Source organism: Eptesicus fuscus, chromosome 4, assembly GCF_027574615.1.
Source record: "Eptesicus fuscus isolate TK198812 chromosome 4, DD_ASM_mEF_20220401, whole genome shotgun sequence".
Lineage (NCBI taxonomy): Eukaryota > Metazoa > Chordata > Mammalia > Chiroptera > Vespertilionidae > Eptesicus > Eptesicus fuscus.
Window position 1 is genome coordinate 73,146,891 of NC_072476.1, and position 21,632 is coordinate 73,168,522.

The 21,632-nt window shown below is 38.8% G+C and overlaps 1 protein-coding gene across 2 annotated transcripts in view; it reads left to right on the forward strand.

The window, feature by feature from the left end:
* The window catches only part of CERT1 (ceramide transporter 1), a 97,198-nt gene that overhangs the window by 71,412 nt on the left and 4,154 nt on the right, over positions 1 to 21,632 (forward strand). Inside the window, exons 12-18 of one of the 2 annotated variants that reach the window (XM_054715166.1) lie at positions 349 to 426; positions 6,540 to 6,635; positions 9,662 to 9,794; positions 10,661 to 10,731; positions 13,749 to 13,877; positions 14,522 to 14,651; positions 18,236 to 18,372. In XM_054715166.1, coding sequence (XP_054571141.1) covers positions 349 to 426; positions 6,540 to 6,635; positions 9,662 to 9,794; positions 10,661 to 10,731; positions 13,749 to 13,877; positions 14,522 to 14,651; positions 18,236 to 18,363 — 765 coding nt within the window. In that variant the 3' untranslated portion in view covers positions 18,364 to 18,372. The remainder of the gene's footprint in view (positions 1 to 348; positions 427 to 6,539; positions 6,636 to 9,661; positions 9,795 to 10,660; positions 10,732 to 13,748; positions 13,878 to 14,521; positions 14,652 to 18,235; positions 18,373 to 21,632) is intronic. The other variant, XM_054715167.1, reaches the window with a different exon arrangement.

Genomic DNA, 21,632 nt, shown 5'->3' on the forward strand with positions numbered 1-21,632 from the left:
ATCCTCTAAAACAGAAATCTTCTTATGAATATAATGTTCTTTTTCATTTAAGAGGAAAGGGGGGGGGGGGTGACAGGGAATGACTAGTCCATTGAGCCAGTTACATTAAGTTTCTTTTTTCTTTGAGTTTAAGTAGTAGTATTTTACATTGTTGAAAGTGCTGCATTCATTTTAGATAGATTTTGGAGCATAACACATAATAGGTGCATGGACTCAGCACTTGCTGCTGAGCTTGTTTCATATAGTGCTTTGTTCTCTCTCTTTATCTTGTGTTTGGAAGTTGGTACTGAATGCTCTGTTGTGCCTTTGTTCTGATTACTTGGTTTTTTCTTTGTCTGTCTCTGGTAGCCCTATAGTCGCTCTTCCTCCATGTCTTCCATTGATCTAGTCAGTGCCTCTGACGATGTTCACAGATTCAGCTCCCAGGTACTGTATGAATGTATAGCGTGGACTTGAGTCTTTCTGTGCTATATTTCAGCCTGCTTTCCCAGTTCCGAGAAATCTTTTGGTTAGGCAGGCCACTTGTTTTCGTTCTAAGTTTTAAATAGTTATAAGCATTAAAAAGGCCTTCCTTGTCTACTAAATAGTTCCTCTATCAAGCTTGCATGTGCCCTTTGTATCTTTTACTGTGAATAGCTTGAAATTTTGCCATATAGGAGGTATTCCTAAAAGATTGTAAATTGAATTGAAACAACTGAAAGTACATGGTTTTTAAATATTATGTAATATCTAATTTCTTCAGACAGGATTCAGCAACTTTGATGGACATGGTTAGAGCATAAAAGCAGGATTCAGCAGCCTCACTTCTAATCTAATTTAAAATATAATTATATTCAACAGGGAAATAACTTTTTAAATAATATTTGTTGAACAGCTTGTACTTTGCTTATGCACATTACCATTTGATATTATAAATTAATACTTCTGTTCTATACTAAATTTATGGAAATTGGTTTTAATTGATTATTTGGTATCATTTAGTAAGGGTTTAGGAATTTAAGACGGGAAGCTAGATGCTTGCAGTCACTGCTCTCATAATAAAATCATTAAGACAATATATTTTAGCATCAGCATTAGTTGGGGGACAATTTTTTTTTTATCTTCCCATCTTTGCAATTCAACTTTATATCTCTCTGGTGATTGCATTTTATTGGATTAAATCATTTTATTTTTAAGAACTTGAATTCCCAAAGTTACCCAAGTTTAAATTGTGTTAGCTGCACTTCTGTGATCTAGCTAGGACTCAGGTCTACCTAGGGCCTGGCATGTAGTGAGTGCTCAGTAAGTGAGCTTTTAATAATATAACAACATAATTTCTTTGAGTTAATCAGTATTATCTATATCATTTTTTCTCTTATCAGAGTATTTCAATAAAAGTTTTTAAAAGGCATAATTTAAAACATTCTTAGTTTACACATATGAATAAAGTTTACATTAGTCTTTAACTATACAGTAAAGAACAATAAGTCTAAAATCAAATTGTGTTGTTCAGACTTTCGCAGCTTTTTTCTCCTTAAACATTTTTGAGAAAGAGATGTATCAATTTATCAGAAATCATCCAGAGCCAAACTAACTAAAACCCATCAGTACTGGTCACCATTTTCCCTTAAAATATAGGAATAAACAGACTATAAATGAAAGAAAATATAAATGAGAGCAAGAAAAGAATACAAGCCATTGATAAGTGCCTAAGAATTGAGGCTTCAGAACCCAGATCAGAACCCTGGCTGTAGAGAGCTATAGAACAGTCAAATATGTCAGTACAGGTGAATATGTCACTGAGAAGTAGATGCCCAGCTTTTTACAAGATTTCTGCCAAATCATAGCTTAATTCTTTACCTAATTTTTTGTGTAATTTATGTTTGTAAGTTGAGAAATCTTTCCAAAGGGTTTTTTCCCTAATATGTGATGCGTGTGACTGATCAGATTGTTTAAGCTTTTGATTATTGTACTGTCATATTCCAAAAAAGGGCAGAAATGAAGACAAGTAACATTGAGGTTCAAGTGTTTATTGTCCTTGCTAAAGTATTTGGTGTCATTAGCAAACCTGGGCTTTGGCATGTAGCTATTGATTAATTGGCTTTGGCATCTGTGTACAAGTCTCAGCGCATGACTGCTTTGTTCTTGTTGAAATTATGTTCATAATCCTGATTGGACAGGATAATTAAACATAGGATTATGAGATGCCCTGAAAAATAACTTCAAATAAAATAAGTGAATCTACTAGGAAATTAACAGCAAATTATGAATCTGCTTCTGGGTAGAAATTGGGAATGAAGTAGCTCTAAATCAAAGTGTACAGAAAGTAGAAAAGACTTGGATTTATAAATTGATCTTTTGGTCACATTTATTTGCATTACACAGTTTCCAACTAAAGATGTCATTTCAAAATGAGAGAAAAAATAAAATCAAAGGGTGGGCAGTACAGCTGCAGGTTAATCAATCCATGGGGAACATCACTGCAAAACAATTCTGTGTAAAGCTTTTCTACTTTATGTTCATAGTAACACATTGTTGTGGTAATGATTTATTTTACTCCTCCCTTTTTTACTGTACAGTAATACATGCTAATTGTAGCAGAACTAGAAAGTAAATAAAAGTAAAATACTATAAGTAGATGCCCAGCTGATAGATATTCTAATGCATATAAAAAATCAGGCTCATATGATCAATACACATACCTTAATTGTCTTTTTCTACGACAGTAGTTAAATCTATATATACTATTTTGTAACCAGCTTTATTTTTTAAACATATAATTAGGTCCATCTTCCCATCAGTAATAAACAAAGGTCTATATCTATCTATTTATGGATTGCATACTGGGTTTACCTTCTCACCTGATATTGAATATTTAGTTTCTTTTCAGTTTATCGCTATTATAAGTAGTGCTACATGGGCATTCTTGTATATACAATATCTTTTATATACATTTTCTGTACACTTATTAAATTATTTCCTTAGAATATATTTTTAGAATTGTTAGGATAAAGGCCATGCACACTTAGGAATTTTAAATTAGATTACCAAACTGTTCATTAAAAAAGTTGAACCAACTGCATTCCCAGGTCAGTTTTCTTTTACTATACTGACACTGAATATTATAATTTAGTTAATTTTTGCCAGTGTGATACACTAAAAGTGGTATTTTTTGCTTCTCGCATGTTTGCAATTTTTCTGTGAATTGACTATTCATGTTTTGGGACTTTTTCTTTTAGGTTAACAGTACACTCTTAACTTGTTATTAATAAACTATCCAACAAATAGCTCTCTGATTCTGTAACTGTAATAATAAACATAGTAGTATTCCTTTAAAATGTGTAAGAGAAAGAGATCTGAGCTATATTTGAGCCCTCCTAGATTTATTTTTGTTCAGTAGAATTTTGTTCATTACAATGTTGTTTTGCTATCATAGGTCAATTTTATTTTAAAATTACTGTATTACCCTGGCCGAATAGCTGAGCTGGTTAGAGCATCATCCAGATATGCCCAAGTTTCAGATTTGATCTCTGTCAGGGCGCACATACATGAATCAACCAATGAATACATAACTAAGTGGAACAACAAATCAATGTTTGTCTCTGTCTCTCCCTCCCTCTACCCTTCCTCCCTCTTTCTAAAATTAATAAAAAGAATTTTTAAAAATTTGAAATTACTATCTTAATAATGTTAGAAAAATTAAATTAGAGATAGCCTCCTAAAATGGCATACCGAATGATTCAGATGTGAGTTGAAAGGGTAATAATTAGAGTACCATCCCCTCTTATTTGTTTTATTCATTTTTTTCATACTTCATTTGGTATGAAGATACTGTCTGTGTAGTTCATCATTTTTAACTGTAGGTCCAAAAAAATCAAAGGCACGATTCCTAAAATGATGTTTATCTAATTAAACTTTATACTATTAAAGCAGGGGAAACCTGCTTCAATAATTTGGTCCAGTCTTTTCTTTTTTTTTTAATATTAGTAGGTGTTAATAGGAACATTATTTTCTAGTATATCAAATTTTGAACCTAAGAAAATGGTAACTTTGGCTTGTGTTAATTCTTGTTGTCCAACTTAATGGTCCTTTGTGCCCCACTTATTTTTTATACACAGAATCATAACTGAAACAATAAATGGAGTAGATCATTAGATTAGATCTGAAGTATCTGTGGTCATGAACGCCCTAGTCACTGCCCCTGTAGTAAGATTGGCTACTTCATATTTTATTACAGTGAACATAAAATTCATTATAATGAAATTATACCTGTATCACCTTTCTTCTTAATCCTAATGTTATTACCTAGAGGAAGATGCTTGAATAAAGATTTCATGATGAAGGCTTTGCAGAAATGGTTACTACAATAATTGAGTACTTCATTAGTTTCTTTAATTTCCTAGGACTACTGCACTGAATACATCTTATTTGTTTCTCTGGTGGACTTTTTCAAGCCCTCTTAAGTCAAGGAAGCAGATAAGAGCAAAAGACTAAAAACTTCCATAGATGCAGTGATAACTGTTATATGAATACCATTTTTATTTTTTTTATCTGTCTAGAAAGACAATGTTAAATATACTTACTTTGCATTATTTGAACTTACATTACCTTCTGTCAGTTTATATTTGTGGAATCTGATTTCTTTTGGACCAAAATAGATCATTTTTTAAACCTTTGCAATTGCTAATTCAGGAATAACCTCCCAAACAAAAACACAGTTACCTGCATACGTTCCAACAAAAGAGCTAAATGACAGTAAATATTTTTTTAAGCAGAACTCACTCTATTTTTACCAGAATAAAACCCTTAACATTCTTCTTTCACAAGTAATCCATTAATAAGTAAGACTTAGTTGGGGGAAGCATTTCTTTTTGCCTCGAATCTTTTAATAGATAAAGGTGTTTGTTCTTAACTCCCAGTGTCCGGCCTAAAAAGTACATATCAAATCTAAAGATTTTTAAGATCTTAGGATCTAATAAGGGTAAACATTTTTCCATATCAGGATGTAAAACAGACAATGATGCAGTGCTACTGTGGCTTTTTTACTTATGAATACTAACTGGAACTTTCTTTGTTCTCTTTTGGAAATGAGATACAGTTTGAATGTATTTGTAACTTGGAGTCCCATGTTAGTCATCCTCACCTTCTGTTAGCATATTTCAAAATTACAGAGGCACACGTTTTCCAGACAGCTTCTGAAGTTATGTTTTATAAAACTATAGAATGTTCTATTAGTCACATTTAAAATTTTCTCTCAAGTCTGCAACCCAACACCATTCACATTGTTTTGAGCAATGAATAAAGAAATAAAATGTTATCTTAGTGTTTATTTAATACAAAAATAGATTATAAAATCTCAGCATGTATTTTTATCAAAAAATTTTTTGTGATCACTGCCAATTAAGGAGATACTTACAGCATCCTGCTTTCAGTAACCAAAGATGCATTCTGAGATCTAGAAAGCTTGATGTAGCAGAAGTACAGCCACAATACCATATTGATCACATCCTTTTGTGTATAAAACTTATATATCCCCAGAGTTAGTAATTTTAAGTTTCTGCCCCCAAGCCATTATTTGGTATTTGTTTATTTCAAAATATGTGTAACCTGGCTGGCATAGCTCAGTGGCTGAGTGTCAACCTATGAACCAGGAGGTCACAGCTCGCAATCCCCAGTGTGAGGTGTGCAGGAGGCAGCCAATAAATAATTCTCTATCATCATTGATGTTTTTCTCTCTCCCTCTTGCTTCCTCTATGAAATCCATAAAAAATATATTTTTTAAAAATATGTGTAAATCTGGTTCTTATTTTTTAAATCCCTAATGAACATAGATTTTATGTAAAATATGTAGTTAAACTTAGGGATACATTTTTAATTGAAGTATAGTATACATATTTTTCAATTCTTCCTGTCTTCTTTAATGTATTTATTACATAAAACAATATAAGGAGTAAAAAATTAGAAAATAGAGTTTAGATAAAGTTTCTATGAGTAGCTGGTAAAGGAGTCAATTCCTTCAGCAACAATCTCTTTTATCATTTCACTGAAATATCCAAAGTTTTATTACCTTTTGTAGGGAAATCTTGATGTATGATGAATTTTCTAGTATCTCAGTGTAGTCTTAAATATAGAAACACTAGACTAGATGGCCTCTTCATGTTCCTTTTATCCTTAGAGTTTAATGAATTTATGCTTTAAGACTTCATCTCTGTAAGGAAGACTTCATCTCTGTATGGTAAAGGAAAGAATTCCCGCCCCCCTCCCCCCGCCCCGAAAATGCTTATTTTGGTCACTCGATGCACCATAGGCCCAGTGTACAGTATGTTATTTGATTGAAGCATCTTTCCATATTTCTTCCTCCTGTCATTAACCTAGATATTATATCTAGAATGTAGACTAAACTTTTCAAACCTACTAACCTTTGTGCATTTGGTTGCTCAGCTCTCTTAAGAGCATCATTTTAGAACTCAAGTAAATTGAATATCATTGTTTTTTTAGAGATTATGTCATAGCTATTAATTGGAGGCGGATTCTTACAGCTTTACTTTTTTCTTTTCAAGGTTGAAGAGATGGTGCAGAACCACATGACTTACTCATTACAGGATGTAGGTGGAGATGCCAATTGGCAGTTGGTTGTAGAAGAAGGAGAAATGAAGGTAATTCTCAGTGAAAAGTTATAGGTTGCTAATTGCACCTCTATTCCAGTCATATTGTCATTATTGATACAAATAAGGATAGCATTTAAAAGTTACTTTTAAACAAATTACTACATATGACCAAAGAAGCACCAGATATTGATAAATAAAATGTCCTTTTGCTTTCCTGGTTTAGCTTTTATATAATTTCTTTATGATCAAATCTATGCACAAACCATTCTGTTTTGCCTAAGCCATGGAGAAATAAAATTTTGTGGTTTAAATATGAACAGGCCACAATTAACTAATGGCTCTCTATTTGGATATTTCTCTCTTTAAAAATTTTTTTTTCTAATTTATTGATTTTTTAGACAGAGAGAGAATAAGGTGGGGGGAGAGAGAGAGAAACATCGATTTGTTGTTCCATTTATTGGTTGATTCTTGTACATGCACTGACCAGGAATCGAACCAGAGATCCAGGACCCCTTGGTACACAGGACGATGCTCAACCAACTGAGCCACACTGGCCAGGGCCATCTATTTTCTTTAGATTCCACATATAAGTGAAATCATACGGTATTTGTCTTTTTCTGTCTGACTGAATTCACTGTTGAAAGTTAATTTGTTATTCAGGAGTTTTATATAGACTGGGTTGACCAGAATGATTCTAGCAAATGGGATGCAATATTAAGTGTTGGAATTTCCTCCTCTCCTGAATAGGGAATCATATCTAATAAAAAGGTAATATGTAAATTGACCATCACTCCAACACAAAGATGGCCGCCCCCGTGTGGTCAAAGATGGCTGCCCCCATGTGGACACAAGATGGCCACCACAAGATGGCTGGCAGGGGAGGGCAGTTGTGGGCGATCAGGCCAGCAGGGGAGGGCAGTTGGGAGCGACCAGGCCTGCAGGGGAAGGTAGTTGGGAGGAACCAGGCCTGCAGGGGAGGGCAGTTGGGAGGGACAAGGCCTGCAGGGGAGGGCAGTTGGGAGGGACCAGACTGGCAAGAGAGGACAGTTAGGACCAGCAGGGGAGGGCAGTTAAGGGCGACCAGGCCAGCAGGGGAGGACAGTTAGTGGTGACCAGGCCTGCAGGGGAGTACAGTTAGGGGCGACCAGGCTGGCAGGGGAAAGGCAGTTAGGGGTGACCAGGCCTGCAGGGGAGGGCAGTTAGAGGCAATCAGGCTGGCAGGGGAGTGGTTAGGGGGTGATCAGCCTGGCAGGCAGAAGCAGTTAGGGGCGATCAGGCAGGCAGGCGAGCGGTTGGGAGCCAGCAGTCCTGGATTGTGAGAGGGATGTTCGACTGCCCGTTTAGGCCCTATGCCACCACTAGGATCGGGCCTAAACGGGCAGTTGGGCATCCCTCGAGGGGTCCCTGATTGGAGACAGTGCAGGCTGGGCTGAGGGACACACCTACACCCACACCCACACACCCCCCGCACACACACAACCCGTGCACAAATTTCATGCACCAGACCTCTAGTAAGAAATAAGTTAGAAGAGACAGGCAAATGAGTTATCAAAATTCTGTAATTCTGATGATCTGATTGGATTACAACATGGAGACTAAGCTGTCACAATGTCGTGCTAATATGTTACCTCTAAACATGTTTCTAATATACCTGGATAATCAGAGGCCTTTCCCACAAGAGCCCTAAAAGCAGACCAGGATGCATACTTTCTGCAGAAGAGGTTGAGCCACATCTGCCTGTTTCTCCCTTAGGGAAATTCCAGGAAGCAAAGGGACTAAGTAGAAAATAAGTGCTCCTACAGCCCACAAAATTAGAGAAATTAGGGCTGGATTATAAAATAACCCACTAAAGCAAATAGTCTACCTTTTGTAACAGTAGGTAAGCCACTATGCAAAGTAGCATTTTCAGAAGAGTAAGCTGAAAGGGAAGCAGCAAGAGACCAAGAAAACCACTTGAGAAAGTCAGGTACAGATATTGAAAGTCTACCTAAAAGAGTAACCATAGTAGAAAAGTCAAGTTTTTTATAGAAGATTTGTAATAATCTTAATAGCCCACATGAAATGTGAGAGAAGGAGCCAAAAGTCTACAGAGTTCCATTTCAGATGACTTGGAAAATAGCAGACCCACTAGCAAATAAATAAGCATGTAGGGACTGGAGTTTGGGGAGAGAGATTGTAAAAGAAACTTTATGTGAAATACCTAGTATTATCTGGCTCCATGGACACTCCATAAATTGAGAGCTGATTCTTCCTTTGGTAACATGTTTAATCACTTGTCAAAAGAACTTATTACAGGCCCTAGCCAGGTGGCTCAGTTGGAGCATTATCCCATTCACCAAAAGGTTTTGGGTTTGATTACCAGTCGGGGCGCATATGGGAGGCAACTGATCCATGTTTCCTCTTCTCTTCCCTTCCCTTCCCTTCCCTTCCCTCCCCTTTCCTTCCCTCCCCTTCCCTCCCCTCCACTCCCCTCTCAGCATGTCCTCAGGTGAGGATTTTTTAAAAAAGAACTTACTACAGGGTTCTCTAAAGTAGCAAGCCCACAATAATTTTGAAATAACTAGTTTTAATCAGCACTTCAGTATACAACCTCAGTATTTAAAGCAAGAGAGCATAGATCTTTATTACATTTTAGTTTTCAATCATTGATTCAACAAATAGTTGCTTTACTGGGTTTCAGATACTATGCTAGATGCTGGGGATACATCCCGAAGGAGATTATGTTTTAACCAGGCTTATTTGTCGTCTTTATGCCATGTTGTGAACAGACCTTGAGAATGTACAGTAAATAATGCCTGATTTAAATTGGTATATTTATTTTTTTAAGAACTCACAGTAATTAGTCATTCATGATATATGCGTATTTTTTCATAGTTGAAATTTACCTTGTATTTGTAGTTTTAAATATTTTTAATGTATTAATAATTTAAAATTTTAAACTTAATTTAACAGAATGTTTGTTCCATAAAGAAATTTTTATAAATAAAATCTTAAAAAGCTGTTAAATTTGCAAACATGCTTTCAAATGTTTACTTTAGAATGTTTAAACAGGTTTTTAATTATGTCCTATATAGGTATATAGGAGGGAAGTAGAAGAAAATGGGATTGTTCTGGATCCTTTGAAAGCTACCCATGCAGTTAAAGGAGTTACAGGACACGAGGTCTGCAATTACTTCTGGAATGTTGACGTTCGCAATGACTGGGAAAGTAAGCTGCTATTATTAATGTATTTTAATATAATTATTATTTAGAATTTAATATCAATCCAATCTGGTTTTCTCCATATGATCTATAGTTTTCAAAGTCAGTGTAGAAAATATAGGAGACTGATAATACTTCATATTTAAATAAAGTTTTTCACATTTTATAATGCTTTGCAGTATTTTATAGCATTTGATTTAATACCTCAACAATTTTGCAAAGATAGCTAATAAAGTAAAATTCAGATATGTCAAATGACTTGTCAGAGGCCACAGACCTAGTAGGTGTAAAAGCAAGGACTAAAGCGGTTTCTGTTTTACCTGCTTTTCTCCTAAATTGTTTTGTTTCCCTGGTAAATCCTACATGAATCTTGCTGTGGTATGTTTAGTTACTTTGGCAGGGGGTGTTTCCCTTAGGCACCAGATTGCATAAATAGATACTTTTGAACATCATAAGATGTGTATCAATGACAGTTTGACAATCCTCCCAGTAAATACAGTCACCTAAACCTAAATAGAGCAGTTTATTCAGCTTCAGTAAATTAGGGATTATAGGGAGGGGGTCATAGTGTTAGGGAATAATTTGTGCCTGAATAATGCAGTGTTGATATAGAATCGCTTTCTTGCTGTGGAAGCTGAATGTTGAATAAGGGAAAATGAGATTTTCTGGTGATCAGCTCCCACAGCCACCATCTATCGTCCTAATAGTAGGTATTAACTACCTTCCCTTTGAACTTAGCCCAAGTGGGGCAGAATCTTGTTCATTCTACTATAATGTTCATTTGTAATTGACTCTCAGTATAAGTGGATTAATCACCTTCTAGGAAAAATTAATATGTCTTTTTGCCTACTAATATTTTCCCTTCATTTCAGCAACTATAGAAAACTTTCATGTGGTGGAAACATTAGCTGATAATGCAATCATCATTTATCAAACGCACAAGGTAAATGTCTCTTCACCCCTAAAGCTCTTCACTATAATTCAAACAGACATATAAATTGTCTAAAATAAAATTTGGCAGGCCCTAACTGGTTTGGCTCAGTGGATAGAGCGTCGGCCTGCAAACTGAAGGGTCCCAGGTTCAATTCCAGTCAAGGGCATGTGCCTTGGTAGCAGGCACATCCCCGGTGGGAGGTGTGCAGGAGGCAGCTGATCGATGTTTCTAACTCGCTATCCCTCTCCCTCCTCTCTGTAGAAAATCAATAAAATATATATTTTTTTAAAAAATTGGCAGGAAATTAAGTGCCAGAAAAGATCTAAAGACTTTATTAATAATTCAGGGATGCAAATATTTTTCTAGCAGCTAATCTATAGGAGATTGATAGTTATCAAATATAAAAGTGAATCATAGTTTCCTGTGACATCAATATAATAAGGGAAGTGGAAAAGTATGTTATTTGCCTGTGTTAAGACTAATAGATATGAAAATGATCTTAATATATCTTTATTGATTTCAGAGAGGAAGGGAGAGGGAAAGAGAGATAGAAACATCAATGATGAGAGAGAATCATTGATTGGCTGCCTCCTGCACATCCCCTACTGGGGATCAAGCCCACAACCCAGGCATGTGCCCTTGACCAGAATCGATCCTGGGATTGATCCTTCAGTCCACAGGCTGACCCTCTATCCACTGAACTAAACCAGCTAGGGTTCAAGTGATTTTTTAATTGAGCTGAATATGTGAAAATATTTGAGATTGCTCTGTATTTCTTAAGCTCAGAGTTGTCACCTGAGGCATTTTATATCTAACTAGAGGCCTGGTGCATGAATTTGTACTCTGGAGGCGGGGTCCCTCGGCCCCACCTGCACCCTCTCGCAGTCCAGGACCCGCCAGGGGATGTAGCATTGTGCCAAGCGGCAAGCAGCCAGGGAGGAGCCTGAACCAGAGCTGGGCACCACTCGCACTCATCCCAGCCTGCAGCGCCTGCTGCCGCAAAGTCAGGAGAGGCTTCCATCATGGCAGCTGTGCTCGCCAGCTCTGAGCCAGCTTCTGGCTGAGTGGCACTCCCCCTTTGGGAGCACACTGACCACCAGGGGGCAGCTCCTATGTTGAGCTTCTGCCCTCTGATGGTCAGTACGCATCATAGCAACTGGTCGCTCCACTGTAACAGTCTTTTATTATGTAGGCTAGAGGCCCAGTGCATGAATTTATGCACCAGTGGGGTCCCTCAGCCTGGCCTGTGGGATTGGGCCAAAACGGCTCTCCAACATCCCCCAAGGGGGTCCCGGATTGCAAGAGGGCTCAGGCCTGGGACCCCACCAGTGCACAATCGGGGCCGGCGAGGGACCCACGGGAGGGCTCCAGGGCATGTCCTGCCTGGCTCACTCAGTCCCGATTGGCCAGACCCCAGCAGCAAGCTAACCTACTGGTCGGAACATCTACCCCCTGGTGGTCAGTGCACATCATAGCGAGTGGTTGAGCAGCCCTAGCATATCATTAGCATATTATGCTTTGATTGGTTGAACGGTCAACCAGACACTTAGCATATTTGGCTCTTATTATATAGGATGACTATAAGCTAGGCTTCATTTTACATGATAGCTGCTCAAGAAATGTGTAAAAATGAAGATTCTATTTCAGCATACAGATTTGTGCAGGGTTTAAGTATAATCTAAAATTTAGTAGATGTTAAAATATCAATTAATTGCCCTATAATTTAGAATAAAAATAAATGGCCAATAATTTAGAATCAGAAGAATCTTATTATTTGATGATAATTGATCCAGGAAAACAATCTGCTGCCAATATTTCACTTGGTAAATATTAGATGGAAGGGAGAATGATATAGGTTGTGTTAGGTTTATTTCTTGAAAAATAAAACTAAAAATTATTAAAATAATATATATAACAAAATTTAAGTCACAATTATAATTATTTGAATAAAATTATCCTGGCATATTTATTTTCTTTTTTTTTTCTTTTTTTTCTGGCATATTTATTTTCAACAAAATCCAGTAACGCTATATACATCTTTTTTTTTTCTTTAGATTTGGTTTCTTTTATAATATGGTCTTAAAGAAGGCTACTTATCTTCTGATATTTAAGTCATCTCATTCTTTAAATTTCTCTCATCATCATCCTTTTGGATTTGCATTTATTAGTTCTAACATAATTAAATTTTCATTTATTACTAGCTTCATACCTATTTCTCCAACACTACTTTTGTTGACTACATGTAATTTTGTGTCTTTAAAATATAATTGCAAATGATTTGTGTTGTGTTGACACTAAGTTGTTGGCTACTTGATATACTCAACAATCAGAAAAGACAGGGCATATTTTCTCTCATTTAAAAGTACAATAGCCCCAGTTTTCTGAGACCTAGGTACCATGTCATTCCAACAGTATATATTTTTCCTTGGATACCATAAAATTCAAAGATTCTGTGTAACTAATTTGGAATTCTTCAAGTGTGATTATGATATCAAAAGAGTAGTCTTATTTCCCTAAAATCTTTGCTTAAAGTCTCTGAACAATTTAAGCTGAAGTTTAATACTATAGTTAAAAGCAGGATATTACCAAGGTTTGTGGAAGGGGGTAATGGTGTGTCATTGCTTAATGGGAAATACACATACCTGCTTTAAAAAGCAGGTAAATTATAGAGTTTCTATTTGGGATGATAACAATTTTTTAAAAATAAATAGTGGTAATGCTTACATAACATTCTGAATGTATTAATGGCACTGAATTGTACACTTAAATAGCAAATTACTACAATTTAAAAAATAAAATAAAATAGCAGAACGCTATTCCTTTGATATAGTTCTACAAAGCCATTAACTCACTGTCCATAATTAGTACTTTGGTGGGTATTCTCAGATGCTTTTCATTTAAAATTTTACAGATTTTACCTTCAACTAAGATATATATTGATTTTACATTTGTTTCTCTGTTACTTCCATATTACAAATGAATAAAGAATTGTTCAAATTTTAAAATGATTTTTACTTCTTCCACAGAGAGTGTGGCCTGCTTCTCAGCGAGATGTATTATATCTTTCTGCCATTCGAAAGATACCAGCCTTTACTGAAAATGACCCTGAAACTTGGATAGTTTGTAATTTTTCTGTGGATCATGACAGTGCTCCTGTAAGTACATTGTATAAATGTGTACAGTTGTACAATGTAAAGCTAACTATACATGCCATGCAAAAATGATAAACACATGCCAGACACACACACATACTAGAGTTGATAATACTTACATTTTGTGTTATTTTGGCTTCTTAGAATAATATAGCCTGTGTGTTATCTAAAGGACAGTAGTCATGACTGTGAACATTTCAGCAGATCTCTTTTCCTTTGTTCCTAAGATGAGGTGAGACAGCACTGATGGGTAGTATATGCAGACTGCTTCTCACAGTTACCTCTCAAGCCATGATCAACTATTGGCAAAACCTCTGGTTGCTACCTTGATTTAGCTCCATTTACTACGTAAAAGGAGGAGAAATCATTTCTGATATCTTATCAGTTTGGCATGTGGTATTTGATCCTTATAAGATTTTGTTGAATATTTTGATGAGTTGAGGTTTCAGCTTACTTAGTATAGTATTATTAGACTATACAGGTCCTTCTTTATACAGGACCATAACTTCTAGTGTTTTTAAAGAGATAGTTATGTCTGAGTAAGTCATTATCCTATACTAGAGGCCCGGTGCACAAAAATCGTAGAGATTACAAAATACTGGGTATCTGCTATACTGCTGTTTTGTTTTTATTTTTTGTTTTGGCAGCTGAACAATCGATGTGTTCGTGCCAAAATAAATATCGCTATGATTTGTCAAACCTTGGTTAGCCCACCAGAAGGAAACCAGAAGATTAGCAGGGACAACATTTTATGCAAGATTACATATGTAGCTAATGGTATGTATTTCGTTCTTTGTTTTTGCTACTTGGTAATGTGGATATTCTTAGTGTGATCTACATGATAACTAGCCATTTGGATAAATACCATTACAAATGCCTTTTGAGTTTTTATTCTTTAGATTAGTAATTTTTAATTTGGAAAGATGATTATCAAACTTTCAGGAAATACACATACCTACCTTCCACCCCAGAACTATTATATCAGAATTTTTGAAGCTGGGACTAGATAGGTAAATTTTAAAACTTTAGGCCAACTGGCATGGCTCAGTAGTTGATTATCAACCTATGAACGAGGAGGTGATGGTTCCATTCCTGGTCAAGGCACATGCCTGGGTTATGGGCTCGATCTCCAGTGGGGGACATGCAGGAGGTAGCTGATGTTTCTATCTCTCCCTCTCCCTTCCTCACTGAAATCAATAAAAATATTTATTTTTTAAAACTTTGTATCAAGATCACTATCACATATCCTTGGTTTTAAGAACCATTCTATTAAATACCTAAAAGAACATACATAGAATTAGAAATGTAAGCAACAGTGGGAAAGGAAATTAGCAGGCTTGCTCATTTTTTGCATCATTGATTGGTCCCTAATCCTTATTAGTTGCTAGTTATGTATTTGTTTTATATTGACCTGCTGCTGGACAGCCCTGTTGCTTTGGTTCCTTACTACACCCATTTCCTACTTGCAGGAGTTACTGAAATTCAAATCCTCATGCCTTCTTTATACAGGACCATAACTTCTAGTGTTTTTAAAGAGATAGTTATGTCTGAGTAAGTCATTATCCTATACTAGAGGCCCGGTGCACAAAAATCGTACACTTGGGGGAGGGGGGACCATCAGCCCAAATTGCAAGAGGGCGCAGGCCTGGCCAAGGGACCCCACTGGTGCATGATCTGGGCCAGGGAGGGATACAGGAGGTTGGCCAGCCGGGAAGAGACCGTGGGAGGGCTCCAGGCGTGTTCAGCCTGTCTTGCTCAGTCCTGATCAGCCAGACCCCAGCAGCAAGCTAACCTACCAGTCGGAGCGTCTGCCCCCTGGTGGTCAGTGCATGTCATAGTGAGCGGTTGAGCGGCCTTAGCATATCATTAGCATATTACACTTTGATTGAACGGACGACCGTAGGACCAGACACTTAGCATATATATATTAGGCTTTTATTATATAGGACTAGAGGCGCAGTGCACGAAATTCATACCCGGAGGAGGAGGGTTTCCTTCAGCCCAGCCTGTACTCTCTTCAATCCGGGACCCCTCATGGGATGTCTGACTGCCAGTTTAGGCTCGATCCTGGGGATCGGGCCAAAACTGGCAGTCAGACATCCCTCTCACAATCGGACACTGCTGGCTCCTAACTGCTCACCTGCCTGCCTGCCTGATCGCCCTTAACTGCCCACCCACCCCCCTACCCCGCCAGCCTGGTTGTCCCTAACTGCCTCTGCCTGCCATCCTGAAAGAGAAATATGCAAATTGACCATACCTCCGCTATGCCCATCAGCCAATCAGGAGTGAGTATGCAAATTAATACAAAACAGATGGCGGATTAATTGCATATGCAGGCACAGAGTGGCGGGGTGGGACGCCTGCTATGAGGGCACGGGGCAGGGGGCAGAGGGAGCTACAGGAGTGGCACTCCAGCTGGGAGCAAAGACTGCAGGCTTTCAGGCGGCCGGGAGCGAAGCCAGGGGAAGGAAGGCCTTTTCTTGCACAAATCTTCGTGCAACGGGCCTCTAGTAGATAATAAAAGGCTAATATGCAAATCGACCGAACGGCGGAACAAGCGGTTGCTGTGATGTGCACTGACTACCATGGGGCAGACACTCAACGCAGGAATTGCCCCCTGGTTGTCAGTGCGCTCCCACAGGGGGAGCGCTGCTCAGCCAGAAAACGGGCTCACAGCTGGCGAGTGCAGCAGTGGTGGTGGGAGCCTCCACGCCAGGCAGCCATCTTCCGGGGGCTCCTGGACTGCGAAAGGGCACAGGCTGGGCTGAGGGACCCCTCTCCCCCTGAGTGCACAAAATTTTCGTGCACCAGGCCTCTAGTTTATCCTATCTAATAAAGAGGGAATATGCTAATTGACCATCACTCCATCACAAAGATGTCTGCACCCACAGCTGAGGCCCAGTTCCCATAAGGAGCTTTAACGAGCAATCAGCAAGAACCTGAGGCTACGCCCTACCCCACTGCCATGGGGCTTGACAGGGAACCTCAGGCCGTGTCCCCCACCCAGCAGGGTTTGACAGAGGATCTCAGGCTGTGCCCCCCACCTGGCGGGGCTTGACGGGGGACCTCAAGGTGCACTTCCCGTCCTGGTGCTGGGCTAGGGGATCTCAGGCTGCTCCCCCCGCCCCAGCACCAGGCCGGGGACCTGAAGCTGCACCCCCCCCACCTGGCTGGGCTTGACAGGGGACCTCAGACTGTGCCCCCCACCCAGCAGGACTTGACGTGGGACCTCAAGGTGCACCCCCAGTGTTGGATCAGGGGAACTCAGGCCGTGCCCCCGCCCAGCAGTGCTTGACGGGGGACCTCAGGCTGCACACTCTGCCGGGGGGGCTTGACAGGGGACCTGAGGCTGCGCCCCCCCTCCCGGTGCTGGGCCAGGGGACCTGAGGCTGCACCCTCCCCCCCGCTTGGCGGGGCATGACGGGGGACCTCAGGCCATGCCCCCCACCCAGTGGGGCTTGACAGGGGATCTCAGTCCATGTCCCCCACCTGGCGGGGATTGATGGAGGACCTCAAGGCATGCCCCCCCTCTCCAGTCTGGGCTGGGGGACCTCAGGCCACACCCCCCCATCCTGGCACCGGGCCAGGGGACCCAGGCTTGACAAAGTGGGACTGGCCGGGTCTGGATCTAGCCCAATGGAAGGGGCCAGCCGGGTCTAGGTCTCACGCGATTTTGAGGTGCATGTGGGTGGGCAGGGACTTGACTCTGGGTCCCGTGGTGAACCCCAGATGCTGACAGGAGGAAGGTTTTCATATACATTTTACTAATTTTCTTTCATCTCTGACACTTCTATTATAGAGAAAGGGCAAAAAGCAATATTAAATTATTTCCTCTAATTAATCCCCTTTTAATGTGCATGAATTTCGTGCACCGGGTCACTAGTATATATATAAAAGCCTAATATGTAAAGTATCACCTCAGGAGTTCGACCGACTGGGAGTTCCATTGCCCTCTATGATGTGCGCTGACCAGAACGTCAGGGGGCAGCACAGAATGAAGGAAGGCCCCGGCCAGCAGCCACTAGGGACCCTACCCATTCACGAATTGCATGCACTGGGCCTCTAGTTTGATTATAGTAGAGCTTAATGAAAAAATCTGCCTCAAGTAACCTAAAGTGTAGCTATGCTAATATTTAAATATATTTTAGGGAAGTAAGAACAATTTAGAAAAGTAATAAATGCTTTTTTATTTGCTGTTTGTTCTTGTTTGGTGGTTAATATGAAGGATTAATGGTCAAGACTTTAAGAGATGCCAATTATTCCAACATCATGAAATGTTTTAAAGCAAAGGAACAAAATGAGTGCTTCATGTGTATTTGGAGAATTGTATTTTAACATTTTAATTTTTCTTTAACTCATAGTGAACCCTGGAGGATGGGCACCAGCCTCAGTGTTAAGGGCAGTGGCAAAACGAGAGTATCCAAAGTTTCTAAAACGTTTTACTTCTTACGTACAAGAGAAAACAGCAGGAAAACCTATTTTGTTCTAGTATTAACAGGTACTGGAAGATAGATGTTATCCTTTTAAACTCTGACTAACATGACTCTGTAGACCAGGGATGGGGAACATTTTTTCTGCCAACAGCCATTTGGATATTAAAACATCATTTGCGGGCCATACAAAATTACCAACCTAAAAATTAGCCTGCTCTATTTGGTCAAACATTTAATTTACTCACCCCTAATGCCTTGGCAGGACCAGACCAAATGATTTTGCAGGCCTTATACGGCCCACAGGCCAGACATTCCCCACCCCTGCTGCAGATACTAAAATTTAGTTAACTATTTTAAGTAGTTTCTGTGTTTTATGATGTTGCCAGATAAAGAGTTGTTGTTTTTATAGCCTTAAAGTTTACATTTTTATCTTTCTGTTTATATTAAATAATACCTGCTTATTTAACCTTTTGCACTCGGATGTCGAGTGTGACTCAACACGGTTAGCATTAGAATAAAGGAATCGAGAAAAAAGCAAGTGAGTGCAAAGGGTTAAAGGAATTTCAACATTATAGAACTGCAGAATTTCAGAAGTACAAATTCCCTATATCTTTCCCTTCGCAGAAATTACTGTTAGGTTTGTGATATATTCTTCCAGATTTTTACATGTATGTACTTACCGTATTTTCCGGCATATAAGACGACTGGGCGTATAGATGATTTTCCTGGGTTAAAAAGTCGTCTTATACGCCGGAAAATATGGCACATATATGTATTTTTAATTGTTTAAAAAATGTGTTTATATTATTTTGCAGCTTGTTTTTCTAGTTAATAAATTTTAACTATTATTCCATATAAAGATATGAGACATATACAACCGTCTCATTGTTTTAAAATGTTATATGAATGTTGCAGAATTTATTAACTAGTCTCAATGGTAACATCTGTTTTGGTTTCCTATTTTTACTGTCAAATAATGCTGCATTGAACATCTTTGTGCAAGGAGCCAGAATCTTTCATTATCTGTAAATAAGTGATATGTTAACATGGTTCAAAAGTCAAAAGTATGAAAAGATATACAGTAAACTTTATCCCCTATTCCCTATTCACTCAGTTTTATCCTCCCTCCACACACAGAAAAGTATATTAACTGATATTACTAGTTTCTTGTGTATTTTTCCACAGGTTTTTTTAATGCCTGAATAAGCAAATACAATTCTATTCTTCCCACAGATACTCTTTTGTTGTTGAAGAAAATGTAGCATACTATACACACCGTTCTGCATCTTGTTTTTGCACTTACTTTATTATTTTGAAGTTTTTACATTTCATTGGGGAGCTTCTTTTTTTAAGGCTATATAATATCTCATTGTTTGGATGTACTCTTGCCATGTAGTTTTAATTGTATTTCTCATATTATGAATGAGTGTGAGCATCTTTTGGTCCATTGGAGAACATTTGTATAATTCTGTTTCTGTGAACTCTCAATATGTTAGCATTCAAATGTTTTTCTTTAAAATTTATTTTTAATCCTCACCCAAGGATATGTTTTTTTATTTTTGTTTTTTATTTTAGAGAGAGGGAGGGAGAGGGAGAGCAAGAGAGAGAAACATCAATCAGTTGCTTCTTATACACACACACACCCTGGGCAGAAAATGAGACCATAATCTGGGTATGTGTTCTGACCAGGAATCAAACCCACAGCCTTTTGGTGCATTGGGCGATGCTCCAACCACACTGCCCAGGGCAGCATTTAAATTTTTAATAGATGCTTGGCTGGCATGGCTCAGTGATTGAGCGTTTATCTATGAATTAAGACTCATGGTTTGATTCCTAGTCAGGGCACATGCCCGGGTTGCAGGTTCGATCCCCAGTGTGGTGAGTGTAAGAGACAGCCAATCCATGATTCTCTCTCATCATTGATGTTTCTATCTCTTTCCCTACCTCTTTGAAATCAATTGAAAAAAAATTTTTAATAGATATTACCAAAGTATAAGTTACAGGCAGTAAATCTATATTAACATCTTCTCATTCTTTTCTATACTGAACGTTAAATCATTGGATGAGGAATTTTTGTTCTTGAGTCGGTTTCTTTAGAAAAAATAATATAGGCAATCATATGACTGATGTCTTTAATTACATCTGGTTTCTGAAGCTGTCTATAGTATATCGTTTTGTTTTGTTTTATTTTATTAATCCTCACCCAAGGATATTTTTCCATTGATTTTTAGGGAGAGTGGAAACGAGAGGGAAAAACAGAGAGAAACATTGATGTAAGAAAAACACATTGATTGGTTGCCTCCTGCATGAGCCCTGACCAGGGCCCAGGCCAGGGAGGAGCCTGCAACCAAGGTACATGACCTTGACCGGAATCAAACTCGGGACCTTTTGGTCTGCAGGCCGACGCTCTATCCACTAAGCCAAACAAAGGACTTATAGTATGTCTTTTTCAAAAAGACCTGAAAAGCTAAATTTATTATCAGATGCTAACACAAGGGTTATTATTGCATTGATGTCGTAGATATTTAGATTTTCCCAGGAAAAAGGTGACCTGAAAATGTTAAACAGGTTCTGGCCTTATTGATCTGAATGCTTAGTGTTTTGGAATACAGCCTGACCTTTAAGGAATTCTCTTTCTTCAGGCATAATTGCATTGCATAAATGTGCTGACTATTTTTAGACTATTTTTTACTTAGGATTGTTATGACTAGATCTGGACACATAATTTCTGCACCATATTTGTCAAACCAGAAACCTGATGCCACACAATGGCAGTAGGCTTGTCACCTTGCCTAAAGATTTCTAAAAAGTTGCTGTTTGCTCTAACCAAGACTAAGTATTCAACTCTATCTGCTTTCTCTCTTCACCTCCACTCCCAGCCTTGCTAAGCAGGGCAGAAAATATAACCATATATTAAGCAGAAAAAAATCAGAATGCAGTTATATACAGGGTTGAGCAAAAGTAGGTTTATATTTGTGAATATGCAAAACACATAGTTTATTCTTATATTACGTATTTATTAACTACTAGTAGCCCTGCGCATGAATCCGTGCACCAGTAGCTTGTTGCCGCCCTCCTGTAGCTCTCCACCCGCTGCCCCACCCTTCTGTAGCTCCCCCTGCACCCCCTCATAGCTTGCTTCCCTGCCCTCTCCTGTAGCTCTCTGCCGCCCGCTTGTAGCCAGTAGCTTGCTGCTGCCCTCCTGTAGTTCCCCCCGCCCCACTCTCCCCCTCCCCCCTGTAGCTTGCTACCCTGCCCCCTCTCCGCTGCTCGCTTGTAGCTCGCCGTCCCACCCTCCTGCTGATCCATGATCCAGTCGTTACAT